This window comes from Coregonus clupeaformis, chromosome 19 (assembly GCF_020615455.1).
Source record: "Coregonus clupeaformis isolate EN_2021a chromosome 19, ASM2061545v1, whole genome shotgun sequence".
Classification (NCBI taxonomy): domain Eukaryota; kingdom Metazoa; phylum Chordata; class Actinopteri; order Salmoniformes; family Salmonidae; genus Coregonus; species Coregonus clupeaformis.
Window position 1 is genome coordinate 13,107,750 of NC_059210.1, and position 26,534 is coordinate 13,134,283.

The window sequence follows — 26,534 nt, forward strand, 5'->3', positions numbered from 1 at the left end:
TAAAAATCCTACAATGTGATTTTCTGGATTTATTTTCCTCAATTTGTCTGTCATAGTTGACGTGTACCTATGATGAAAATTACAGGCCTCTCTCATCTTTTTAAGTGGGAGAACATGCACAATTGGTGGCTGACTAAATACTTTTTTTCCCCCACTGTATGAACGAACCTGCCCAATAAAAGGCCTGTAAATATATCGAATTTGTGTAGCCTAAGTATCATGTAAGTTAATATATTTATTTTTTAAACCAAATATCTATTTCAAAAGCTATTCCAAACTGTCTTTGCCCTTAAATTAAAAGCACAATTCGGTCATTGTAGTCACTGGTGTACACATACGATGCACATTAAATCTACTTTATTGATAGAAGTCACGCGATAGAAACTGTATCAAACACAATCTAGCCTTCAGAAAGTATTCACACCACTTTACTTTTTACACATTTTGTGTTACAGCCTGAATTTAAAATGGATTGAGATTTTGTGTCACTGGCCTACACACACTACCCCATAATGTCAAAGTGAAATTATGTTTTTAGATTTTTTGTGTTTTTTTAAAACAAATTAATTAAAAATGAAAAGCTGAAATGTCTTGAGTCAATAAGTATTCAACCCCTATGTTATGGAAAGCCTAAATAAGTTCAGGAGTAAAAGTTTGCTTAACAAGTTACATAAGTTGAATGGACTCACTGTGTGCAATAAGTGTTTAACATGATTTTTGAACTACTACCTCATCTCTGTACCCCACACATACAACTATCTGTAATGTCCCTCAGTTGAGCAGTGGATTCCATTTGTTTAGATTTTATTTTTCCTTTTCTCTCCTTCCTTCAAAACAAATGTATACAAACAGTAACCACATCTCTTCTGCGCAGACCTGCATCACACCCCCATTCCCATCATCGCTTGCCACCTGGTCCTAAATTGCACCAATTTGTTATTCTCAGTCGCCCATGCTATTTCAATATTTCAATAATAAATCATTAGATTTTTCCATTGTGTCAATGATAGCGGATTGATTGACTTCCAAGTTTTAAATATATATTTTTTCAAAATGAGTGATGAGAAAATAATCGTCCAGCCCATTGGGTATCTCACTATACCCCCATATGTCATGTCTTCTAATACTTCTGACTTTCTAGCTCCGCCCAGCTGTGACATTGAGCAGTGAATTTCAAACACAGATTCAACCACAAATACCAGGAAGGTTTTCCAATGCCTCGCAAAAAAGGGCACCTATTGATTGATTGAATAAATAAAATAGCAGTGTTGAATATCCCTTTGAGCATGAAGTAGTTATTAGTTACACTTTATATGGTGTATCAATACACCCAGTCACTACAAAAAGACAGGCATCCTTCCTAACTAAGTTGCCAGAGATGAAGGAAACTGCTCAGGGATTTCACCATGAGGCCATTGGTGACTTAAAAACAGTTACAGAGTTCAACGGCTGTGATAGGAGAAAACCGGATGGATCAACAACATTGTAGTTACTCCACATTACTAACCTAAATGACAGAGTGAAAAGAAGGAAGCCTGTACAGAATAAAAATATTCAAAAACATGCATCCTGTTTGCAATAAGGCACTAAAGTAAAACTGCAAAAAAATGTGGCTTTATATTTTCAAGCATGGTGGTGGCTGCATCATGTTATGGGTCTGCTTGTCATCGGCAAGGACTAGGGAGGTTTTTGGGATAAAAATAAAAGGAATAGAGCTAAGCACATACAAAATCCTAGAGGAAAACCTGGTTCAGTCTGCTTTCCAACAGACACTGGGAGACAAATTCACCTTTCAGCAGGACAATAACCTAAAATACAAGGCCAAATATACACTGGAGTTGCTTACCAAGAAATTGAATGTTCCTGAGTGGCCTAGTTACAGTTTTGACTTAAATCGGCTTGAAAATCTATGGCAAGACTTGAAAATGGCTGTCTAGCAATGATCAACAACCAACTTGACAGAGTTTGAATAACTTAAAAAAGAATAATGTGCAAATATTGTACAATCCAGGTTTGCAAAGCTCTTAGAGACGTACGCAGAAAGACACAGCTGTAGTCACTGCCAAAGGGGATTTTAACATGTATTGACTGACTCAGGGGTGTGAATACTTATGCAAATGAGATATTTATGTACTTCATTTTCTATACATTTGCAAACATTTCTAAAAACATTTTTTCACTTTGTCATTATGGTAGATGGATATATATTTTAAAAATGTTTTATCCATTTTTAATTCAGGTTGTAACACAACAAAATGTGGAATAAGTCAAGGGGTATGAATACTTTCTGAAGGCACTGTATACAAATGTACAAAACTATTTGACAAGTGTGAAATCCCTGCTACATTGTCTGAACAAAACAAAACATTCACAAAGCTGCCTCAGGAGGAGAAACACAATTACATTCAACTTAATCTTTTAGATGACATTCACATTAAAACAAAATAAATACTATATATTTAAGACATTTAATGGTTTAAACGGCACAATATCCATCCTGTGTTAGCTGATGGACACATCAGGGATATCTGCAGCTGCTACACCAAACTGTTCACACACTTTCTTCAGTTGCTCTTCCAGAACAATGTTCTTCTTCACCTCCAGATTGTAATTGAACTTCAGATCCTCGATCTCCTCAAAGAATGTTGGGTCAAAGTTCTCCAGTTCCATCTTCATCTTTTTCACTTCGGCCTGGAATCGGGAAGGTAATAAAAAATATGTTCACAGAGGAATAGATTAGAACAAGCCATTCTTACTTTTCTTCACTCAAAACAACCCAAATAGATGAGGAATAGATCACAGAAGTCACAATACCTGCAACTGCCTTTTTTCCTCACCAGTGGCCTTCAGCAGGGCTTGTAGCTCCTCATACCCTGACGACAAAAAGATGACACACTTGTTGATGTGCATATTGTGCTAGTTAGCTACTGCGCCTATTCAGGTTCTGCATGATTCCTGAACAGGACAAGTTTAGTTTGACATCACAGAACACACATGAACACATCAATAATACACATCTTCCATCTTGAAGTGGAAACTTGTCAAACAGGACCACATTGCCTTTACATGTCTAAACTGGCCCAGCAGAGGTTGGCTCATATTCTTAGTGTACTCACTGCGCTTCTGTACCAGCGCTTCCTTCTCCCTCTCCAGCTGGTTATTGGTCAATCTAAAGACAAAACGGGATAGACATTCCTGTGGGTGACTAACGGATGGCAAATCAAACGTCTAATTTTCATGAACAAATATGACCCATCCGTGTAGTAATGAATATTACAAACATACATTCTGTTTTCAATTCCCTTCACTTTGTTGTTTACATTTGATAATGCATTCCCATGTTAGCTATGTGTGAACCATACGTTTGTAATGCTATGGTATGCAAAGGCAATCAGGTTAGATGCATCACAGGTTTGTCTACATTGAAGAGCTGGCCTATGGGATATATTCACCTTGTTGACTGGAACTCCTTGGCGAGGCCTGACTCAGTGTTTGCTGCGGTGGGAAAGTTGTTCAACAGCTCCACCTTCCGAACAAAAACAAATGTTTTCACCACCATTAAAATAATGCAGCATAGTACTAGAATGCTACTTAATTTTCTTTATATAAACCATCTGGTTTGATTGGCCCAGAACGACAAGTGCACCAGCTTCATATGGCACCCTATTACCTATGTAGTGCACTACTTTTGACCAGAGCCCTATGAGCCCTGGTTAATAGTATTGCACTATATAGGGAATAGGGTGCCATTCAAGACTCAGACATTGAGAAAAATGAAGAACCGCACAGTGATTTCACAGTCTACGCAATCAGAGCTACGGAGCTCCGTTTGCGTCGCGTCCAAAAATTCTGCCGCACAAGAGTATGTAGAACTACGCAGAGAGCTACGCAAACAAAGCTACGTCAGATCCGTTGCGTAGACTGTGTGGAGCCCTTACGCTTACCTGCTCCTGTAGTTGGCTGGCGACTCGATGTGCTCTCTCCTCCCTCTCACTGGCCTCTCGCAGCTGCAGCCTGAGCTCTGAGAGACTGGAGTTCTTCTGGCTGATGTCCTGCTCCAGCGCTTTCATCTTACTCTCAAACATCCTAAAGGAAGGGAGGGAAACCAACCTCTTTCAGTCAGCCATCTAGTTTCAAGACATCCCACTCTAGCCTACGTTGGCTTGGTATTCTACCTAGATAGAGAGTGATGGAGTGCTGCATAAGATGACCTGGCCTTCACAATCCCCCGACCTCAACCAAATTGCGATGGTTTGGGATGAGTCGGACCGCAGAGTGAAGGAAAAGCAGCCAACAAGTGCTCAGCATGTGTGGGAGCTACTTCAAGGGTGGCTACTTTGAAGAATCTCAAATATAAAATATATTTTGATTTGTTTAACACTTTTTTGGTTACTACATGATTCCATATGTGTTATTTCATAGTATTGATGTCTTCACTATTATTCTACAATGTAGAAAATAGTCAAAATAAAGAAAAACCCTTGAATGAGTAGCTGTTCTAAAACCTTTGACCGGTAGTATATATAAAATAATATACAGTACCAGTCAAAGGTTTGTATACACCTACTCATTCAAGGGTTTTTCTTTATTTTGATTATTCTCTACATTGTAGAATACATTTTACATTTATGTCATTTAGCAGATGCTCTTATCCAGAGCGACTTACAGTTAGTGAGTGCATACATTTTCATACTGGCCCCCCGTGGGAATCGAACCCACAACCCTGGCGTTGCAAGCGCCATGCTCTACCAACTGAGCTACACGGGGTCACCCATTTGTTAAACAAATCAAAATATATTTTATATTTGAGATTCTTCAAAGTAGCCACCCTTTGCCTTGATGACAGCTTTGCACACTCTTGGCATTCTCTCAACCATCTTCATCTGGAATGTTTTCCAACAGTCTTGAAGGAGTTCCCACATATGCTGAGCACTTGTTGTCTGCTTTTCCATCACTCTGCGTTCCAACTTATCCCAAACATCTCAATTGGGTTGAGGTCGGGTGATTGTGGAGGCCAGGTCATCTGATGCAGCACTCCATCACTCTCCTTCTTGGTCAAATAGCCCTTACACAGCCTGGAGGTGTGTTGGGTCATTGTCCTGTTGAAAGCGCAAACCAGATGGGTGGCGTATCGCTTCAGAATGCTGTGGTAGCCATGCTGGTTAAGTGTGCCTTGAATTCTAAATAAATCACAGACAGTGTCACCAGCAAAGCACCCCCACACCATAACACCTCCTCCTCCATGCTTCACGGTGGGAACCACACATGTGGAGATCATCCGTTCACCTACTCTGCGTCTCACAAAGACACGGCGGTTGGAACCAAAAATCTCAAATTTGGACTCATCAGACCAAAGGACAGATTTCCACCGGTCTCATGTCCATTGCTCGTGTTTCTTGGCCCAAGCAAGTCTCTTCTTATTATTGGTGTCCTTTAGTAGTGGTTTCTTTGTAGCAATTCAACCATGAAGGCCTGATTCACGCAGTCTCCTCTGAACAGTTGATGTTGAGATGTGTCTGTTACTTGAACTCTGTGAAGCATTTATTTGGGCTGCAATCTGAGGTGTAGTTAACTCTAATGAACTTATCCTCTGCAGCAGAGGTAACTCTGGGTCTTCCTTTCCTGTGGCGGTCCTCATGAGAGCCAGTTTCATCATAGCGCTTGATGGTTTTTGCGACTGCACTTTAAGAAACTTTCAAAGTTCTTGAAATTTTCCAGATTGACTGACCTTCATGTCTTAAAGTAATAATGGACTGTCATTTGTCTTTGCTTATTTGAGCTTTTCTTGCCATAATATGGACTTGGTCTTTTACCAAATAGGGCTATCTTCTGTATACCCCCCCACCTTGTCACAACACAACTGATTGGCTCAAACGCATTAAGAAGGAAATAAATTCCACAAATTAACTTTTAACAAGGCACACCTGTTAATTGAAATGCATTTCAGGTGATTACCTCATGAAGCTGGTTAAGAGAATGTTAAGAGTGTGCAAAGCCGTCATCAAGGCAAAGGGTGGCTACTTTGAAGAATCTCAAATATATAAATATAAAAAAATATATATATATAAAATATAAAATATATTTTGATTTGTTTAACACTTTTTTGGTTACTACATGATTCCATATGTGTTATTTCATAGTTTTGATGTCTTCACTATTATTCTACAATGTAGAAAATAGTCCAAATAAAGAAAAACCCTGGAATGGGTAGGTGTGTCCAAACTTTTGACTGGTACTGTATATATCTTTAAATAATAGCCTATAATCTTGGAGAATTTACAATCAACAAAAGAAACTCTAGACAATCAGGCCCACATTGATGTTGTTACAATGTCTGAGCATAAACACAGCATTAGTCATGTTAGCTTAACTGCAACATTTTCTCTTAGCTTTTTGGCAAAATTAAAATTTTCTCTAAAACTACAAAATGTTCTCTCTGCTGCCAAGATTATATATTTTTGTACTTTATTCTTTGGTCTGTGTATGTATTTTCACCGCTCAACCCTTATGGTGGGTCGTGACTCAAAAGACACCTCAATTGGTGGGTCACGAAGCAAAAATGTTTTAGAACCCCTGCTCTAGGTTATACATTAAGTAGTTACAGTCCAAGAAACAGGGTTAGTGAGTTCGCTCGTGTCTTTTGGTCAGATGAGGACTGAGTGGTTGACTTCGTCCATTTCAACAGATCCCTCACCTTGTTACCACAGTAGCCTTCCAGGTCTTACTGTCGACCCCCTCAGGGATGACTCTGGACTGGGCTGCCACTAGCCGTTGTCTGGCCTCCTCCAGCTCAGCCTCCAGCTTCTCATTGGTCATCTCCAGACTGGTCTTGGCCACCTTCAGCCTCTCCGCAGCCTCAGTCTCCTGCAACAAAAAAATTAAAATGAGTCCTGAGACTTGACTAAATGTTGTAACTATGCATACCATGAAAAGGGGATGGGGCGGGACACATACCCTTTTAATCTCTTTGCGTAAACGCTCGTTTTCCATCACAATTTTCTCCACTCCTTTGGTTTTGGTCTCTAGTCTGGAGCTCAGCTGTGCTTCGGTGTTTCCCTTGAGCTTCTCGTAATCGTTCTAGAGAAGACAGAGAGCAAGAGGACAAAATCTATTTTTTAAACATTTGAACTTGAACAGCTCCACTGGTTGTTAAAAATGGAATAGGACATCTCATGCCCTATTACACAAGTAGTTCAACAAGAGTTCACCTTGAGTTTTTCATGCTTGCGCTCCAGAGCTGTGAGCTGTTCCTGACTCAGTGCTGCTGGAGTTTTCTTCAGCGTCTCGTTCTCCTTCTGCACCCTCTCCACCACTCTCTTCATCAGCCCGATGGTCTTCTCCAACTCTGGCACAGTTTTACCGCTGCGACCCGCCTACAATGGACAGGAAAGAGTTTTATTCAGTCATGTGATCCAGTTGTTGTATCATACACTTTTACTAGATGGTTAAATTGACTGTAAAGTGAGAACCTCTCTACGTGCCAAGTCAGTAAAACAAGAGTGAACACAGGCAGGTGTCATAGATAGAGTAGACTTACAGCCTGACGACATGGGAATACGACATCTGTATACACCGAGTGTACAAAACATTAAGAACACATTTACATTTACGTCACCTTCCTACTATTGAGTTGCAACTCCCCCCTTTCCCTCAGAACAGCCTCAATTCGTCTGGGCATGGACTCTACAAGGCGTCGAAAGCATTCCACAGGGATGCTGGCCCTTGTTGACTCCAATGCTTCCCACAGTTGTGTCAAGTTGGCTGAATGTCCTTTGGGTGGTGGACCATTCGTGATACACACGGGAAACTATTGAGCGTGAAAAAACCAGCAGTGTTGCAGTTCTTGACACAAACCGGTGCGCCTGGCACCAACTACCATACCCCGTTCAAAGGCACTTCAATCTGTTGTCTTGCCCATTCACCCTCTGAATGGCATACATACACAATCCATGTCTCAATTGTCTCAAGGCTTAAAACTCCTTCTACACTGATTTAAGTGGATTTAACAAGTGACATCAATAAGGGATCATAGCTTTCACCTGGATTCACCTGGTCTGTCTATGTTATGGAAAGAGCAGGTGTTCTTAATGTTTTGTACACTCAGTGTACACAAGCAGAGATTAAAGCAAAAAAATAATTTAAGTCGATCTCAGATCGGTGGGCAAACCTTTTGGCTCGAGAGCCACATTGGGATTTCGAAATTCAACGGAGGGCCTTTTTTTATGACTGATTTGTTTCTCAAAATCGATTTACTGGCCATAAAAACAGGCAGTTATTTGAAAATATATAGGTCCATTATAATTTCTACATACTTTCTATCTAGTTTTATACATTCAAGTGTGGCCTGGAGTGTTCTTTAACCCTAAATAATACCCCCCCCCCCAAACATTTTTTTTCTATACTCAAACCTCATGCATGACTAAAATCGACTAGGATAGACCTACCCCACGGACGTGGCCCAGTTTTTTCTCCACCTCAGCCTTTTCCTTCTTCAGAACATTGTACATCTCTTTGAGGTCTGCAACTTGGTCCTATCAGTTAAGTAGAGAGGGTATCATTGGATAAGCTGGATAAGCTGGAAAACAAACATCTCTGGCAGATCTGAATAGACCAAAGGTCTTAAAATCCCCCTATCCACTGAGGTCTTAACCTGTTGCTTGAACTTAGTTCCAGGGCTTAAGTTATTGGGCTTCAAGGCCCCAGTTTAAAGGGAGCTAATGATCTGCAGCTTTGTTTTTAGTTAAATCCCCCGAAAATGTATCTACCATACCTTTAGTCTGGGCAGGTCCTTGTTGGCCTGTTCCAGTTGAAAGCGGAGCTCCAGGTTCTCTGAGGAAAGCTTCAGGTTCTCTCTTTGAAGCTCGTGCTCTTTCTGCGAGGGAGTGCCTGAACCTCTCCCTGATGTCTGGAAGAAAATAAAAAAAATAAAAAACATGTATGCACTCACTAACTGTAAGTCGCTCTGGATAAGAGTGTCTGCTAAATGACTAAAATGTAATGTAAATGTCACGCTTACACAATCAGAATGTGACTAAGCAAAAAAAGAACAATTTATTGGGAGAGAAGGAAGGAGAGATGAAGGGAGCAAATAAATTAAGTGTAAGGTGGTGACCACGTGGATAAACATACAAAAACGTAGCGCCTAGGACTGGAATGAGGTACTGTACACAGACTGGGAGCCTAATATTCTATCAAGCCAAACACTGCGGGTAGATGTGGCACTTTCTGCTAGCTCAAACACTCCACTAGCATCTTGGCAGGGTGGAAGCCAGGGGAAGCCTTTGGTACCTTATGAGTTTGGGCATTCAAAGATTTGGCCTTTTGTCTTATCTTCTTAATGTCATTGGTAATGACCTCGGAATCCAGCTCGGCGCCATGGATACTCTCCGAAGCAAACTCGAGCTTGCTGTCGGTGATATCATCAATGTAGAGTTCCTTGATGATAAAACTGTCAGAGACGCCATCAATGAGGTCTGCACTGGGGTCGACGTCCAGCTCCATTATGACGTCCTCTTCTTTTCTGACCGTTTCCTCCACTGTCCCACTTAATTTCCATCTCCACCTCCCTCTGTGTCTCCATCTCTTCCATCTCTGTCTCCCCCTGTATCCTCTGCATTATCTGTACCCATCACACTACCTGGCTTGTTCAGATGCAGGTTTAGCTGACTCAGGCCTCTCAGAGGTTGATGGCTCACTCTGGACTCTGGGATGTAGGGGTTTTGGATCGTAGAAATAGATTGAATAGAATGGGCGTCCCCATTCAAGTCAATTATGGCATAATGGGTGGACTGGCGGCCATTGCGAGTGTACCCATAGGAGCAAAGCAGGAAGTAAAAAAATAAAAAAGGAATTGTACGGTACACTTCTTAAAATATTTTTTTTTACTTCCTGCTTTGCTCCTATAATAAATAATAATATAATATGCCATTTAGCAGACGCTTTTATCCAAAGCGACTTACAGTCATGCGTGCATACATTTTTTTTGTGTATGGGTGGTCCTGGGGATCGAACCCACTACCTTGGCGTTACAAGCGCCGTGCTCTACCAGCTGAGCTACAGAGCTCCTATGGGTACCCATCAATATGTGCTGCAATTTGTTGATTCTACTCAACTGAAATTACAAAAAATCCATTCCATCGCATGAGCCACATCAGTTAACATCATTTGAATGAACATTCTACATTACCATGGAAATTATTGCATCACAATACCATGCAGCCATTGTGAGTGTACCTATGAGTTCACCAGTCAAATTGCCAGGGTTAGAGGTTCCAAGCCTGTTCTATTCATTCTATTTCTATGGTTTGGGTATACTCAAATCCAGCACAGTGTCACTTGTAGAATCCTGTCTGGCAATGAGATTCTCCTCTGTGGTTATGTCCACTAGTTCAGCAACAGCCACCTCATTGACATTCTCTGACACTGCGTGGCTTTTATCCAGGTTCTCCTGCTGGGACTCTCTGTCAGTCTCATCTGTTTTCCCCTGTTCTCCATCTCCCTCTCCTGCATCTTCAGTCTGTTCAAAATGTCCTCCCCCTCCAGTCTCTTCTGTTCTTTCCTGTTCTCCACTCTCTGCCCTGCTTGGTTTCTCTGTCTGCTCTGCCTCAGGTACACTGTCATTCGTTCCATCAAAGACTGTCTGGGTTTCTTTCTGCCCTTGGTTTGGGTGTATTGCCACCTCCTTGTGGGCTGATGTGCCATCTGTCTGACAGGCTACACTGTCATTGGCCAAGGAGGTCATGACCCTCTTTTTCTCATGGACGTCACCAACATCAAACGTCAGCGAACAATGCCCTTTCAAGGACATGGACGGGGAGACCAAACTTCTCCCCTCCTTCACGTGCATCGAATGGGATTGAGGAGTGGGTGGAAGAGAGAAGTAGAAAAGAGAATAAGAGATGAAGTGAAGATTCACAAAGAGAAAGAAAGTGTAGAAACCTAATGACTTAGTCACTGATGGCTTAAGTGTGAAATTAATGCAAAAATACATACATAGCGAGATGAAAGGGGGTTGACAATATTTTTAAACAGTGGTTGTCTGTTGTTTCTGAGTGAGTTTTCACAAACTTTCAAGGTCAAGCCATGCAGTTTTAGTGTGTTTTCCTGTGTTTGTGTATAAAAGGTACTGCAGTCTCAGCTCATGTTTGGGTCAGTCAGTGTGTATCTTACAGAGGGCCTGGAGGTGGGGTCCTTGGACTTCTGGCTCTCCAGGGAGTGAAGCCTGTCCTCCAGGTAGCGGTTCCTCAAGTTCATGTCCTCCATGGCAGCATCTCTGGGTAGGGCCTGCTGCTGTCTGGAATGGACATAGAGGAAAATGTTAGTCCTACAAGGGTTGGTCTGGTTATACTACAATCACAAACTCTGCGAACATCACAATAGATAATAGTGCTGTCGATGTGTTCCCACCATCTTAGTTATCCACAAAAAAAGCCCTATCTAGGCATATGTTCCTTAAATTCAAATTGAATCACGCTACATTTTAGTTTTTTGATTCACTCCACTAAACTCAAACCTAACCATTTGTGATTTAAGGATTTTGAGCTACTAAAGAAAAATATTTGCTATTAAACGAACCAATAGCACAGGTTACATTACAATGTCTGAAACACCTACTTTATGGTGAGGATCTGTTGCTCCAGTTCAGCGTTCCTCCTCTTCAGCTCATCCAGGTCTTTCTCAGACTCCTGCGTCCTCACCCCCACCACCTGATCTGCCGTCACGCCACGACCTTTCAGTTTCCTCTGCAGACCTGCCTTCTCCTGCTCCAGTCTGAACACAAAGGGACAACCAGGGACATGGCACAACGTAAGACCATATGGCTAAGGGGTCTTGGAGTGAAGAGGGGAGTGAGTGAGTGTTCGATGTCTATTGTGTATGAGTAAGCAGGGTCATGTGTGCATGTGCGTCTGTGTCAGTCTAAATGTATGTGCTTATGTAACAGGGTTATTTTGGAGTACTGTTACACTTATTAGTGTGTCTTCATGGAGTGTGTGGGAAGTGTATGTTGTCTTGTGGTGTGTGCATGGTGTGGCTACACCCCTTGCACCATGAGTGTGTTGGTTCTAACCTGGCGTAGAGCTCCTTGAGAGTACTCAGCTGCTTAGAGACATTCTCTGTTTCCCTCTCCTTCTCTTTCAGAATGTTCCTCACTTTCTCCATCCTGGCCTGCCACTTCTTTCCCTCCTCCCACCGCACTATCTCTTCTTTATTCGTCTGCAGGATAGATAGTGTGATTATGAGGCGGTGGATCTTCATGTCACATCATTTAGGTTCGTTCCAATACTCAAATACCTTGTATTTGTGAATGTCCATGAAATACAGGAATTGAATTATAGGATCTCTATGGAGGATCTATAGGATATCTATGGAGTCAACATGCAGTGGGACAGGGAGGGAGGGATATCAAATCAAATCAAATATTATTGTACACATATTTTGCAGATGTTATTGCGGATGTAGCGAAATGGTTATGTTCGTAGCTCCAACAGTGCAGTAATACCTAACAATACATGCAAATCCCAAAAATTAAAATAAAGGAATGAAGAAATATAGAAATATTAGAATGATCAATGTCAGAGTCCAAAATATAAACAGTACAGTATATGAAGGTGTGTATAGACATTATGGACAGTATATGCTAAATGACTAAAATGTCATGTAAATGTATATGAATAGAAAAGGTGTGTACAGCAGTAGTTATACAGGATGAGCCTTGACTAGAATACATTACATAAATGAGGTGGGTAAAACAGTATGTATTCACCTTGTCATCCTTTAGGCCAACACCTTTCCTCTCTGTTGTTGACTCTGGTACACCTCTCCTCTCCAGCTCCGACTCCAACTTACGGATCTTCTTCTGCAGTGCCTCTACTGTGGGACCCTTCCCCTCAGGCTCAGATTGACCCTGCACACAACACAGTCACAATTATTTACAAGCATCAACACACAAAGTTCAAAAACATATTTTTGACACACAGACGTGTGCGCACATGCAGACGCGCTCCCACATACACAATTTAAACAATTACATAGATTGATAACACAAATAGATTATCAATCAAACATACTAACAGAGCCCCCCCCCTCAATCAATTTATATATTGCACAACTATTGTCCATCCAATTAGATTACATAATAATAATAAAATACGCACATTCCTATTCCCTAGCTTGCCGATTGTACACAGAAACGAGACTGTGTCACTGACCTGCAGTCCGCTGTTGAGCCTCTTGATTCGCTGTTTGAGTTCCTGGATCTCCTCGTCTCTCTCCTCATTCTCCCCCTGCAGCTTGCTCTGGGTCTTCAGGCTCTTCTGGAGGTCCCTGTTCAGGCCCTCCACCTCCTCCTTCAGTGTGTTCTCCCTCCCCCTCCCCGCCTTCACAGCCTCCTTCGCCCCCTGGAGCTCCTCGTTTAGCTCCTGCACACGAGCCTGATGGAAACAACCAGATTAACATCTCTTGGTATGTATTCAAGGGATATACTGTGCCACTTGACAATATGTTAAAGTTATTCTGTATTGATAATTGGGATATAAAAACATTTGCAGTGTAACATGCTGATGTTGTGCCATGACTGGGAATCTTAACATTTATCAGGAAAGATCAACCCTCTATCACTTACGAGTGTTAGCAGATTGTGTTTTAAGCGTTTGAAATTATGTAAGTGTTAGTTCATGAGCACAGTAGCGATTAATAGCATGGTACCTAATATGCTTTGAGATTGAGAGAGTGATGGGGAAAAACCTTGAGGTCCTTGGTATGCTTGTCTACCAGCAGCTGGACATTGAGGCTATCCTCTCTGTGAGATGCGTTGGCTATTATCTGCTGCTCCGCATGGGATGTCATCTCTGCCCTCAGCGCCAACAGGGCCTTACTCAGAGCCTGATAGAGAGAGAAAGGGGGAAGAAGGGAGAGAGAGATGGAGAGGAATAATATAGTTACGGTCTGTTTAGTCAGTCTATTGTGACGTTTCTATAAAATCAGGAAGAGTGTGGCAGACATGTTCATGCTCCCAAGATGCTGTAACTACACTGACGATACACAGGTACAGTTCTACAGAGCCAGACCAACAGATACAGTAGCGGCCAAATATATTAGCACCCTTGCACTTTTCTCAAATAATTCCCTATTTCTTCTCAAATGAGCAACAAATAAAATGTAAAAAAAACGTTGGTTCTCCACACCTTGCTATTGGAATTTCAACATTGCAGAACCAATTTTATTTTTGTAAACTTAAGTTTACCATTTTTATTTAGAAAATAAAGACAAATGGCATGGACAAACGTATTGGCACCCCGGAGATAGTACTTGGTTGCACAGCCTTTGGCCAAGATAACTGCCAACAAATGCTTCTTGTAGCCATCAATGAGCTTGCTGCACCTTTCTACTGGCAATTTGGCCCAATCTACAGCAGCAAACTGCTCTACTTCTTTAATATTTGAGGGGTGCACTCAACCAACTGCTGTTTTCAGCTCTCGCCATAGGTTATGGATGTGATTCAGATTTTGACTCTTCACTGGCCACTCCAGAACAGTACAGCGTTTCTTCTTGAACCATTCCAGGGTGCTTTATATGTGCGTTTGGGGTTGTTGTCCTGCTGTAAGATCCATAACCTTCAACAGAGAGACAGTTTTTGGACACTGGATTGAACATTGCACTCCAAAACACCTTAATAATCTACTGATTTAATATCTTGCACACATTCAAGGCCCCCCAGTACCAGAGGCAGCAAAGCAACCCCACAGTATCATTGTAGGTAGGGTGTTATTTTCTTTGAACGTTTCATTTGGTCATTGGTAAATATAGGAAGACCCCACTGCTGAAGGAGACACAAGAAAGCCTGACTAAACAAGCCTAAATCCTGGGGGAAATGTTCTGTGGACCAATTTAACAAAATTAGAGCTCTTTGGCAATACCGATTAGCACTGTGTTTACTGACGACCAAATTAAGTATTCAATTAAAGGAACACCCTCCCTACAATCAAAGATGGGGGAGGTTCAATAATGCTGTGGGGTTGCTTTGCTGCCTTTGGTACTGGGGGCCTTGAACATTTTTATTTATTTTTATTTCACCTTTATTTAACCAGGTAAGCCAGTTGAGAACAGGTTCTCATTTACAACTGCGACCTGGCCAAGATAAAGCATGCGCAAGGCATCATGAAATCAGCAGATGATCAGGAGTTTTGGAGTCTAATGTTCAACCCAGTGTCCAAAAACTGGGTCTCCATTGAAGGTTGTGGGTCTTCCAGCAGGACAACGACCCCAAACACACATCAAAAAGCACCTAGGAATGGTTAAGAGATCCTGGAAGGTTCTGGAGTGGCCAGCGAAGATTTCAGATCTGAATCACATCCATAACCTATGGCAAGATCTGAAAACAGCAGTTGGTTGGGGGAACCCCTCAAAGATTGAAGAATTTGAGCAGTTTGCTGCTGAAAAGTGGGCAACATTGTCAGTAGAAAGGTGCAGAAAGCTCATTGATGGCTAGTGTTTGTCTGCAGTTATCTTGGCCAAAGGCTGTGCAACCAAGTACTATCTCCGGGGTGCCAATACGTTTGTCCATGCCATTTGTCTTTATTTTCTCAATTAAAATTGTAAACTTAAGTTTACAAAAATAAAATTGGTTCTGCAATGTTGAAATTCCAATAACAAGGTGTGGCAGGTAGCTTAGTGGTTAAGAGCGTTGTGCCAGGAACCGAAAGGTCGCTGGTTCTAATCCCCGAGCCGACTAGGTGAAACATCTGTCGATGTGCCCTTGAGCAAAGGCACTTAACCCCAATTGCTCCTGTAAGTCTCTCTCGATAAGAGCGTCTGCTAAATTCCCCCCCCCCCCTCCAAAAAAAATAAAAATAATCAATCACATTTATTTATAAAGCCCCTTTTCACATTTACATTTTAGTCATTTAGCAGACGCTCTTATCCAGAGCGACTTACAGGTAGTGAGTGTATACATTTTATTTATTTTTCATACTGGCCCCCCGTGGGAATCGAACCCACAACCCTGGCGTTGCAAGCGCCATGCTCTACCAACTGAGCTACACAGTGCTTATACAGAAACCCAGCTTAAAACCCAAAAGAGCAAGCAATGCAGATGTAGAAGCACAGTGGCTAGGAAAAACTCCCTAGAAAGGCAGGAACCTAGGAAGAAACCTAGAGAGGCACCAGGCTCTGAGGGGTGGCCAGTCCTCTTCTGGTTGTGCCGGGTGGAGATTATAAGAATGATTTAAGAAAAGTGCAAGGGTGCCAATATATCTGGCCACAACTGTATCTTCCTATTCTTCACCTTCAGTTGTTTCTCTTTCTGGTTGAGCTGTGCTTTGAGTCTCTCCACCAGGTTCTTCATGGTGTTGCTGGGCGAGCGGACGTTGGCCTGTTTCTGTGCCTCCAGCTCTGTGCGGAGGTAGTGCAGCTCCTTCTCCATGTGACCCAGCTGAGCCCGCTGCTCCTCAGCCTCCCCTGACAGGGCCTTGGCCTGGGCTGCATGACGTTCCTCCAGCCTGGAACACACAGTGGGGTTAAGCTAAACACAGGGCACAGGTCAAATTGGTTAAACACAGTTTGTATAGATAGGATGAAATTATCGACAAAGACAACTGAATAATACATATTTTGTGAGTTAAACATGCCTAATCCTAGCTTAGATATAGCTTCATCATTGACTGTTTCTTGCTACCTTTTTCCTAGGCCTGGGATACCATCAAATTCACTTTTCCTGATCACGTACAGTAGGCCAATGTAAATGCAGATCTCAATTCTCAATTACATGACAGATCAGGTAAACAATGTATGCAGCTTAGCACTGAGTATCTTTGGTGTGCATCTTGAGCCGGCCAGTGACTTACTTAGCCCTCTCTGAGGCATGCTCCTTGGCCTGCATGGCTGTGAGGTTCCTCTGCCTGTCCAGCTCTGCAGTGAGGCCCTTCAGCCGGTCGGTCAGGGAGGACAGAGAGCGGTCTTGTTCCACCACCGTCTGCTCCATCTCAGCCAGGCGAACCAGGTGCTTGGTGGTCGGCACCGTGATGGTGGGCTTCTTCATTAAATCCTGGGGACGACAAGGAGAAGAACAGAAGAGATTTTTGGGTCGTTCCACGAAAAGAGAGCCTTTTGCATCCCTTTGATATTTTAAGTAGAAATTGTGCACCAATATTGCATTTTAAATGTCTGTTATATTAAATGAAGTGCCCTTTAATATAGACCACATGGAATATGAATAAAGGCTTGCTAAAGTGCCAGAATTCAGCATTTTCAACCCTGTGTCATTTCTAGGAAGATTTCAAACCACTTAATCCAAAATGTCTCCAAGTTTCACCATAATTATAAAGCCCTAGTTATTTTGTTGCTTTGACAAAGTCATTTCTGAAGATTATAATTTATTTAATGTGATTAGTGATTCATTTACGTGCGTCACTCATTTTAAGGTCAACCCGGTTACATGAACTGAACTCTCGTTGAATATTCCTAAAAAAAAAAAAAAAAAAAAAAACATTGAATAATCTAATAGTCAAATCCTAGTGTAAAAGCAGGTGAACTGGTTCAACTCTTTTTGGCCATTTTCTGGTGTTTTGTGATGGAAAACTGAGCGGGTTGAGCACAAAACGTCAACCCTGGCTGTTACCCATAGATACACAGGCTAGAAATGTTTTAGCTATTACATTTTTGGGGTGTATCTTGCATTCAATTGCCACTCCCTGTTGCACACAAAAAGCTTCCATTACATTACATTTACATTTACGTCATTTAGCAGACGCTCTTATCCAGAGCGACTTACAAATTGGTGCATTCACCCTATAGCCAGTGGGATAACCACTTTACAATTATTAAATTTTTATTTAATTTTTTATGTTTTTTTGGGGGGGGGGGTAGAATGATGACTTTATCCTATCCCAGGTATTCCTTAAAGAGGTGGGGTTTCAAATGTCTCCGGAAGGTGGTGAGTGACTCCGCTGTCCTGGCGTCGTGAGGGAGCTTGTTCCACCATTGGGGTGCCAGAGCAGCGAACAGTTTTGACTGGGCTGAGCGGGAACTATGCTTCCGCAGAGGAAGGGGAGCCAGCAGGCCGGAGGTGGATGAACGCAATGCCCTCGTTTGGGTGTAGGGACTGATCAGAGCCTGAAGGTACGGAGGTGCCGTTCCTCTGTAGCTCAGCTGGTAGAGCACGGCGCTTGTAACGCCAAGGTAGTGGGTTCGATCCCCGGGACCACCCATACACAAAAATGTATGCACGCATGACTGTAAGTCGCTTTGGATAAAAGCGTCTGCTAAATGGCATATTATGTTATTATATTATATGCTCCATAGGCAAGCACCATGGTCTTGTAACGGATGCGAGCTTCAACTGGAAGCCAGTGGAGTGTGCGGAGGAGGGGGGTGACGTGAGAGAACTTGGGAAGGTTGAACACCAGACGGGCTGCGGCATTCTGGATGAGTTGTAGGGGTTTAATGGCACAGGCAGGGAGCCCAGCATTACCCCTGTCACAACGGGATTTATGGCAGATTTAAGATGAAATCGTCAACCCAGTTATGGTCAACCGTGTTACGGTCAACCCAGTTACTTTATTTGGCATTACTACTGTAATTTTTTTGAGATGGGAAAACATGTGCTTTTTATGACAGAATGTAAAAATTTGGTGAAATCAAACGTTTATTTTGACAAAGATACACTTTTCAAAAGGCACCGAATTGGTGGAACGATCCTTTTACTGGGACAAGGTCTACCCAAATAAAGAACAGTGAGAGACATCATAAAAGTCCATAGCAATGTTGTATTGGTGGTAGACATCAATGATCCAGACTTACAAAATTCAGGGAACTTCCATCTGGGAATCCTAAAACCAGAATTTCTGAAAAGCCAGAGAAAGTTTCTGTAACGTTGTAACCCTAACACAGACCAAGAGAGAGACATGGAGTGGAGCTAGGCAGGGCTACATACCAGTGCGGTCTGTTTGAAGCGGTCCAGGGTGGTGTCAGTGTGCAGGTCCAGTTTCTGGTGCAGCGTCCTCATCTCCTCTTCATGTCTCCTAGTGATATCCTCCTGCTCCTGGGGTTAATACAGGAGGGCCACAGCAGTCAGAACCAACTCAGTACACACCACAGCCACATACAGATACACTATACATACAAAAGTATGTGGACACCCCTTCACATTAGTGGATTCGGCCATTTCAGCCACACCCGTTGATGACAGATGTATAAAATTGAACACACAGCCACGCAATCTCCATAGACAAACATTGGCAGTAGAATGACCTTACTGAAGAGCTCAGCGACTTTCAACGTGGCACCGTCATGGGATGCCACCTTTCCAACAAGTCAGTTCGTCAAATTTCTGCACTGCTAGAGCTGCCCCGGTCAACTGTAAGTGCTGTTTTTGTGAAGTGGAAACATTTAGGAGCAACAACGGCTCAGCCGCGAAGTGGTAGGCCACACAAGCTCACAGAACGGGACCACCGAGTGCTGAAGTGCGTAGCGCGTAAAAATCGTCTGTCCTCGGTTGCAACACTCACTACCGAGTTCCAAACTGCCTCTGGAAGCAACGTCAGCACAATAACTGTTCATCGGGACCTTCATGAAATGGGTTTCCATGGTGGAGCAGCCGCACACAAGCCTAAGATCACCATGCACAATGCCAAGCGTCGGCTGGAATTGTGTAAAGCTCGCCGCCATTAGACTCTGGAGTGATGAATCACGCTTCACCATCTGGCAGTCTGATGGACGAATCTGGGTTTGGCGGATGCCAGGAGAATGCTACCAGCCCCAATGTATAGTGCCAACTGTAAAGTTTGGTGGAGGAGGAATAACGGTCTGGGGCTGTTTTTCATGGTTCGGGCTAGGCCCCTTAGTTCCAGTAAAGGGAAGTCAACGCTACAGCATACAATGACATTCTAGACGATTCTGTGCTTCCGACTTTGTGGCAACAGTTTGGGGAAGCCCCTTTCCTGTTTCAGCATGACAATGCCCCTATGCACAAAGCGAGGTCCATACAGAAATGGTTTGTCGAGGTCAGTGTGGAAGAACTTGACTGGCCTGCACAGAGCCTCAACCCCATCGAACACCTTTGGGATGAATTGGAATGCTGACTGTGAGCCAGGCCTAATCGCCCAACATCAGTGCCCGACCTCACGAATGCTCATGGCAGAATGGAAGCAAGTCCCCGCAGCAATGTTCCAACATCTAGTGGAAAGCCTTCCCAGAAAAGTGGAGGCTGTTATGGCATCAAAGGGGAGACCAACTCCATATTAATGCCCATGATTTTGGAATGAGATGTTCGAAGAGCAGGTGTCCACATACTTATGGTCATGTAGTGTACATAAACACATGCACGCTGCAGAGTTAAAACATCTTCTCGCACCCTCTCTTTCTCTCACACTTTCTAATATACTGTTTGTCTAAATGGCCATTTGTTGTTTAAGTCCAAACATCGACCACAAATTGTGCATCAAATGGAGACACACTTGGCAGGCTTGTTGCTTCCTACCAATTCTATAGTTCTCTATCCATTGCTGTACCTGTCTAGCCCGGGCCAGTAGGTTCTGGTACTTCTTAAGGACCTCCTCCTTCTGGTCCAGGCGTCCCTGCAGGTTGTTGATGGTCTGGTGGGCCACCTTGAGGGCCGGCTGGCTCTCCCTCTGGTCCTCCTGGTGCTTGGCCAGGTCTGCCAGGAGCCTCTCCCTGTCTGCAGCCGCAGGGAGCCGCAGACGCAGCTCATTGATTACCCGGTCCCTGGAGAGGATGTTCTGCTCTGCCTTCCACAGGGCAGATTCCTTCTCCTTCAGCTTCTGCACAGGGAGAGTGGAGCAGAGGAGAAACAGCCACATAGATGAATGATGTTTAGACGTACCTTTATACAATTCCTTTTACAATCTTTTACAAGGGATGGTGCTCTAAGGCATTTCCACTAAGGAATTTCCTGTGTGTCAACTGTAGGGTAAGTAATAATATGGCAAACAAATACATGCTACAGTATAATTACCTCATCTAATATTTTGCAGGTGGCCTGGGTCTCCAGGATGGTGCGGACGTGCTCTTTGATTTTCCTCAGGGCAAAGTCCAGCTGGTGGGCCAGGGGCAGGCTTGGGTCTGGCAAGGCTCCGGTAGCCTCCTCAAACTACATACAACACACACTACGGTTAACTGAGAGGAAATCCTTGGTTGACTTGGTAGTCAACAGTTTGTGACAGGGTGAGTTATGAGTAATATACAGTATCATATCTAGGGTTGCAAAGGATGGGTATATTACTGGAAACTTTCTAAGCTACCAGAATCTTGGTATCTTTCAACAACGTTATTACAGGTGTCTAATTATCTGTGTGGCCTTATCACATGTAAAATATCTGAAACAATTAAATAAGTAAATCTGTAAAACATTATCCTAAATATAAATATGAGGGTTTTAGCATTAAATATCCTTTATATATTTTTTCTCACACTTTTATTTATTTTACTATGTCAATATTTATTTGTTGTCAATGTTTTGGCAACAAAATGGTGGCAGTTGTGAAAAAATGCAATAGTTGGAAGAGTTGCAAAGTTAATTGAAAATAATGCCATTGTTGATTAGATACTTTCTTCATTAATTAGGATATTTTCTCTTGAACCATATGATCTATCTACTTGAAACTCATGGACAATATGGACACAGATAAAAATTACGTTATTCAAGTATAAATTACCAAAGTTACAATAGATTGCCATATATTTTCTGTTAATTACCAAAATGACTGAAGATTTCAGTCACTTTGGTAAATTACTGGTAGCTTTGCAACCCTAATCATGTGTGACTAGATTATTTATTGAACATAAATTTAATATTGAGCATTCAAGTACATACACTGAGTATACCAAACATTAGGAACAACTTCCTAATATGGAGTTGCACCCCCCCTTTTGCCCGCAGAACAGCCTCAATTCGTAGGGGCATGGAATCTACAAGGTGTCGAAAGCGTTCCACAGGGATACTGGCCCATGTTGACTCCAATGCTTCCCACAGTTGTGTCAAGTTGGCTAAATGTCCTTTGGGTGGTGGAACATTCTTGATACACATGGGAAACTGTTGAGTGTGAAAAACCCAGCAGCATTGCAGTTCTTGACACAAACCGGTGCGCCTGGCACTTACTACCATACCCTGTTCAAAGGCGCTTAGATCTTTTCTCTTGCCCATTCACCCTCTGAATGGCACACATACACAATCCATGTCTCAATTGTATCAAGGCTTAAAAATCATTCTTTAACCTGTCTCCTCCCCTTCATCTACACTGATTGAAGTGGATTTAACAGGTGACATCAATAAGTGATCATAGATTTCACCTGGATTCACCTGGTCAGTCTATGTTATGGAAAGAGCAGGTGTTCTTAATGTTTTCTATATTCAGTGTATATCCAGGGCATGCAAAATTATAATTAATGGCAACCAGAAACAACACGTTAAATTCATTCCTATTGGCAGACAGTGGGGAGGCTAGTGTACAGTAAATGAATGTCAGTGTGTTGTTGCGTCCCAAATGGCACCCTATTCCCTACAGTATATAGGATACCATTTGGGGCACGACCAGTGTGCATCTGTTTGGTGTTAGACAGGACCTTCTGGGCAGAGCCTATGATTTGGTTCTGCTGTTTCTCATAAAGATCCAGCTGGCGCTCCAACTCCACCTCTCTCTGATCCCACGACAACTGACGCTCCTCCTGAACCTGGGGGGGGAGAGACAGATCGTGTGTTTATGTGTGTGTGAATGTCTGTCTTTGTGAGTGTCTGTTAAACTTTGACTTGACTGTTAGTGTGTTTATGTGTTATACACTGCTCAAAAAAATTAAGGGAACACTTAAACAACACATCCTAGATCTGAATGAATGAAATAATCTTATTAAATACTTTTTTCTTTACATAGTTGAATGTGCTGACAACAAAATCACACAAAAATTATCAATGGAAATCAAATTTATCAACCCATGGAGGTCTGGATTTGGAGTCACCCTCAAAATTAAAGTGGAAAACCACACTACAGGCTGATCCAACTTTGATGTAATGTCCTTAAAACAAGTCAAAATGAGGCTCAGTAGTGTGTGTGGCCTCCACGTGCCTGTATGACCTCCCTACAACGCCTGGGCATGCTCCTGATGAGGTGGCGGATGGTCTCCTGAGGAATCTCCTCCCAGACCTGGACTAAAGCATCCGCCAACTCCTGGACAGTCTGTGGCGCAACGTGGCGTTGGTGTATGGAGCGAGACATGATGTCCCAGATGTGCTCAATTGGATTCAGGTCTGGGGAACGGGCGGGCCAGTCCATAGCATCAATGCCTTCCTCTTGCAGGAACTGCTGACACACTCCAGCCACATGAGGTCTAGCATTGTCTTGCATTAGGAGGAACCCAGGGCCAACCGCACCAGCATATGGTCTCACAAGGGGTCTGAGGATCTCATTTCGGTACCTAATGGCAGTCAGGCTACCTCAGGCGAGCACATGGAGGGCTGTGCGGTCCCCAAAGAAATGCCACCCCACACCATGACTGAACCACCGCCAAACCGGTCATGCTGGAGGATGTTGCAGGCAGCAGAACGTTCTCCACGGCGTCTCCAGACTCTGTCACGTCTGTCACGTGCTCAGTGTGAACCTGCTTTCATCTGTGAAGAGCACAGGGCGCCAGTGGCAAATTTGCCAATCTTGGTGTTCTCTGGCAAATGCCAAACGTCCTGCACGGTGTTGGGCTGTAAGCACAACCCCCACCTTTGGACGTCGGGCCCTCATGGAGTCTGTTTCTGACCGTTTCAGCAGACACATGCACATTTGTGGCCTGCTTTAGGTCATTTTGCAGGGCTCTGGCAGTGCTCCTCCTGCTCCTCCTTGCACAAAGGCGGAGGTAGCAGTCCTGCTGCTGGGTTGTTGCCCTCCTACGGCCTCCTCCACGTCTCCTGATGTACTGACCTGTCTCCTGGTAGCGCCTCCATGCTCTGGACACTACGCTGACAGACACAGCAAACCTTCTTGCCACAGCTCGCATTGATGTGCCATCCTGGATGAGCTGCACTACCTGAGCCACTTGTGTGGGTTGTAGACTCCGTCTCATGCTACCACTAGAGTGAAAGCACCGCCAGCATTCAAAAGTGACCAAAACATCAGCCAGGAAGCATAGGAACTGAGAAGTGGTCTGTGGTCACCACCTGCAAAGCAGTCCTTTATTGGGGGTGTCTTGCTAATTGCCTATAATTTCCACCTGTTGTCTATTCCATTTGCACAACAATATGTGAAATTTATTGTCAATCAGTGTTGCTTCCTAAGTGGACAGTTTGATTTCACAGAAGTGTGATTTACTTGGAGTTACATTGTGTTGTTTAAGTGTTCCCTTTATTTTTTGGAGCAGTGTATGAACATGCCTCTCTGTGTGTTCAACGCAAATGCCTCTGAAGCAAGATATTCAATTATCCTGTAAAACAAATGTATTTGTGTAAACAGAGCTCTATCAGACTGACTAACCCTTGTCATCATGCCATTGTGACTTTGTCTGCGTGCCAAATGGCATCCTATTCCCTATATACATGACTTTGACCAGGGCCCATATAGGGCTCTGGTCAAAAGCTGTGCACCTTATAGAGAATAGGGTGCCATTTTGGACGCAACCATTGTCCTAGCATGGCAGGATTTGGAGAACATGCATTGTCTGAAGCCACCAGTACTAGTATTTAAGGAGTCCATCTGGAGCACTGTATGTTTAGGGGTATAAAACTAAACCATCTGAGCATCAAACACATAAATAGAGACAACAAGTCCTCTATGTTCTCCTCTTGTTCCTATTATGACTGACTCTCAGAGTCATGGGGCGATGACATTACACTATAAAGCCCAGAATCATGGGGCAATGACATTACACTATAAAGCCCAGAGTCATGGGGCGATGACATTACACTATAAAGCCCAGAGTCATGGGGAGATTACATTACACTATAAAGCCCAGAGTCATGGGGAGATGACATTACACTATAAAGCCCAGAGTCATGGGGCGATGACATTACACTATAAAGCCCAGAGTCATGGGGAAATGACATTACACTATAAAGCCCAGAGTCATGGGGCGATGACATTACACTATAAAGCCCAGAGTCATGGGGCGATGACATTACACTATAAAGCCCAGAGTCATGGGGCGATGACATTACACTATAAAGCCCAAAGTCATGGGGCGATGACATTACACTATAGAGCCCAGAGTCATGGGGCGATGACATTACACTATAAAGCCCAGAGTCATGGGGAGATTACATTACACTATAAAGCCCAGAGTCATGGGGCGATGACATTACACTATAAAGCCCAGAGTCATGGGGAGATTACATTACACTATAAAGCCCAGAGTCATGGGGCGATGACATTACACTATAAAGCCCAGAGTCATGGGGAGATGACATTATACTATAAAGCCCAGAGTCATGGGGCGATGACATTACACTATAAAGCCCAGAGTCATGGGGCGATGACATTACACTATAAAGCCCAGAGTCATGGGGCGATGACATTACACTATAAAGCCCAGAGTCATGGGGCGATGACATTACACTATAAAGCCCAGAGTCATGGGGCGATAACATTACACTATAAAGCCCAGAGTCATGGGGCGATGACATTACACTATAAAGCCCAGAGTCATGGGGCGATGACATTACACTATAAAGCCCAGAGTCATGGGGCGATGACATTACACTATAAAGCCCAGAGTCATGGGGCGATGACATTACACTATAAAGCCCAGAGTCATGGGGCGATGACATTACACTATAAAGCCCAGAGTCATGGGGCGATGACATTACACTATAAAGCCCAGAGTCATGGGGAGATTACATTACACTATAAAGCCCAGTCACGGGACACTGAACCAATAAACCTATTTCACACTCCAAAGTGATCCCGTGAGGTAGGCTGTGTTTTAAGCCTACAAGAGTAAACAGATTCATAAATTCACTGAAGACAAAATGTAAACATGAAATTGCTCCACTCACATTTCTAATGCCCAAAATGTGTGAATATGTTCATTCGTTCAATTACTGTTTGTGTGTGTCTCTCTCTGTCTGTATGCAGCTACTATCTGGTTCTTTATTTGACTTTTATTATTATCTATCCTGATGCCTAGTCACTTTATCCTGCCTTCATGTACATATCTACCTCAAATACCTTATTATTATCTATCCTGATGCCTAGTCACTTTACCCTGCCTTCATGTACATATCTACCTCAAATACCTTATTATTATCTATCCTGATGCCTAGTCACTTTATCCTGCCTTCATGTACATATCTACCTCAAATACCTTATTATTATCTATCCTGATGCCTAGTCACTTTATCCTGCCTTCATGTACATATCTACCTCAAATACCTTATTATTATCTATCCTGATGCCTAGTCACTTTATCCTGCCTTCATGTACATATCTACCTCAAATACCTTATTATTATCTATCCTGATGCCTAGTCACTTTACCCTGCCTTCATGTACATATCTACCTCAAATACCTTATTATTATCTATCCTGATGCCTAGTCACTTTATCCTGC

At 43.0% G+C, this 26,534-nt stretch overlaps 1 protein-coding gene across 2 annotated transcripts in view; it reads right to left on the reverse strand.

Moving 5' to 3' along the window:
* Window positions 1–2,234: 2,234 nt before the first annotated feature.
* Window positions 2,235–26,534, reverse strand: part of cep290 (centrosomal protein 290) — a 55,912-nt gene continuing 31,612 nt past the window's right edge. For both annotated transcript variants that reach the window (XM_041837033.2, XM_041837032.2), the window contains 22 exons: window positions 22,576–22,683; window positions 20,969–21,103; window positions 20,505–20,774; window positions 18,929–19,036; window positions 16,842–17,041; window positions 16,283–16,496; window positions 13,744–13,881; window positions 13,209–13,430; window positions 12,764–12,904; window positions 12,068–12,213; window positions 11,614–11,769; window positions 11,170–11,293; window positions 8,771–8,905; window positions 8,445–8,531; window positions 7,209–7,373; window positions 6,955–7,077; window positions 6,695–6,864; window positions 3,945–4,086; window positions 3,453–3,526; window positions 3,117–3,169; window positions 2,815–2,873; window positions 2,235–2,691 (listed from right to left, as the gene is read on the reverse strand). In XM_041837033.2, coding sequence (XP_041692967.2) covers window positions 2,503–2,691; window positions 2,815–2,873; window positions 3,117–3,169; window positions 3,453–3,526; window positions 3,945–4,086; window positions 6,695–6,864; window positions 6,955–7,077; window positions 7,209–7,373; window positions 8,445–8,531; window positions 8,771–8,905; window positions 11,170–11,293; window positions 11,614–11,769; window positions 12,068–12,213; window positions 12,764–12,904; window positions 13,209–13,430; window positions 13,744–13,881; window positions 16,283–16,496; window positions 16,842–17,041; window positions 18,929–19,036; window positions 20,505–20,774; window positions 20,969–21,103; window positions 22,576–22,683 — 3,159 coding nt within the window. In that variant the 3' untranslated portion in view covers window positions 2,235–2,502. The remainder of the gene's footprint in view (window positions 2,692–2,814; window positions 2,874–3,116; window positions 3,170–3,452; window positions 3,527–3,944; window positions 4,087–6,694; window positions 6,865–6,954; window positions 7,078–7,208; window positions 7,374–8,444; window positions 8,532–8,770; window positions 8,906–11,169; window positions 11,294–11,613; window positions 11,770–12,067; window positions 12,214–12,763; window positions 12,905–13,208; window positions 13,431–13,743; window positions 13,882–16,282; window positions 16,497–16,841; window positions 17,042–18,928; window positions 19,037–20,504; window positions 20,775–20,968; window positions 21,104–22,575; window positions 22,684–26,534) is intronic.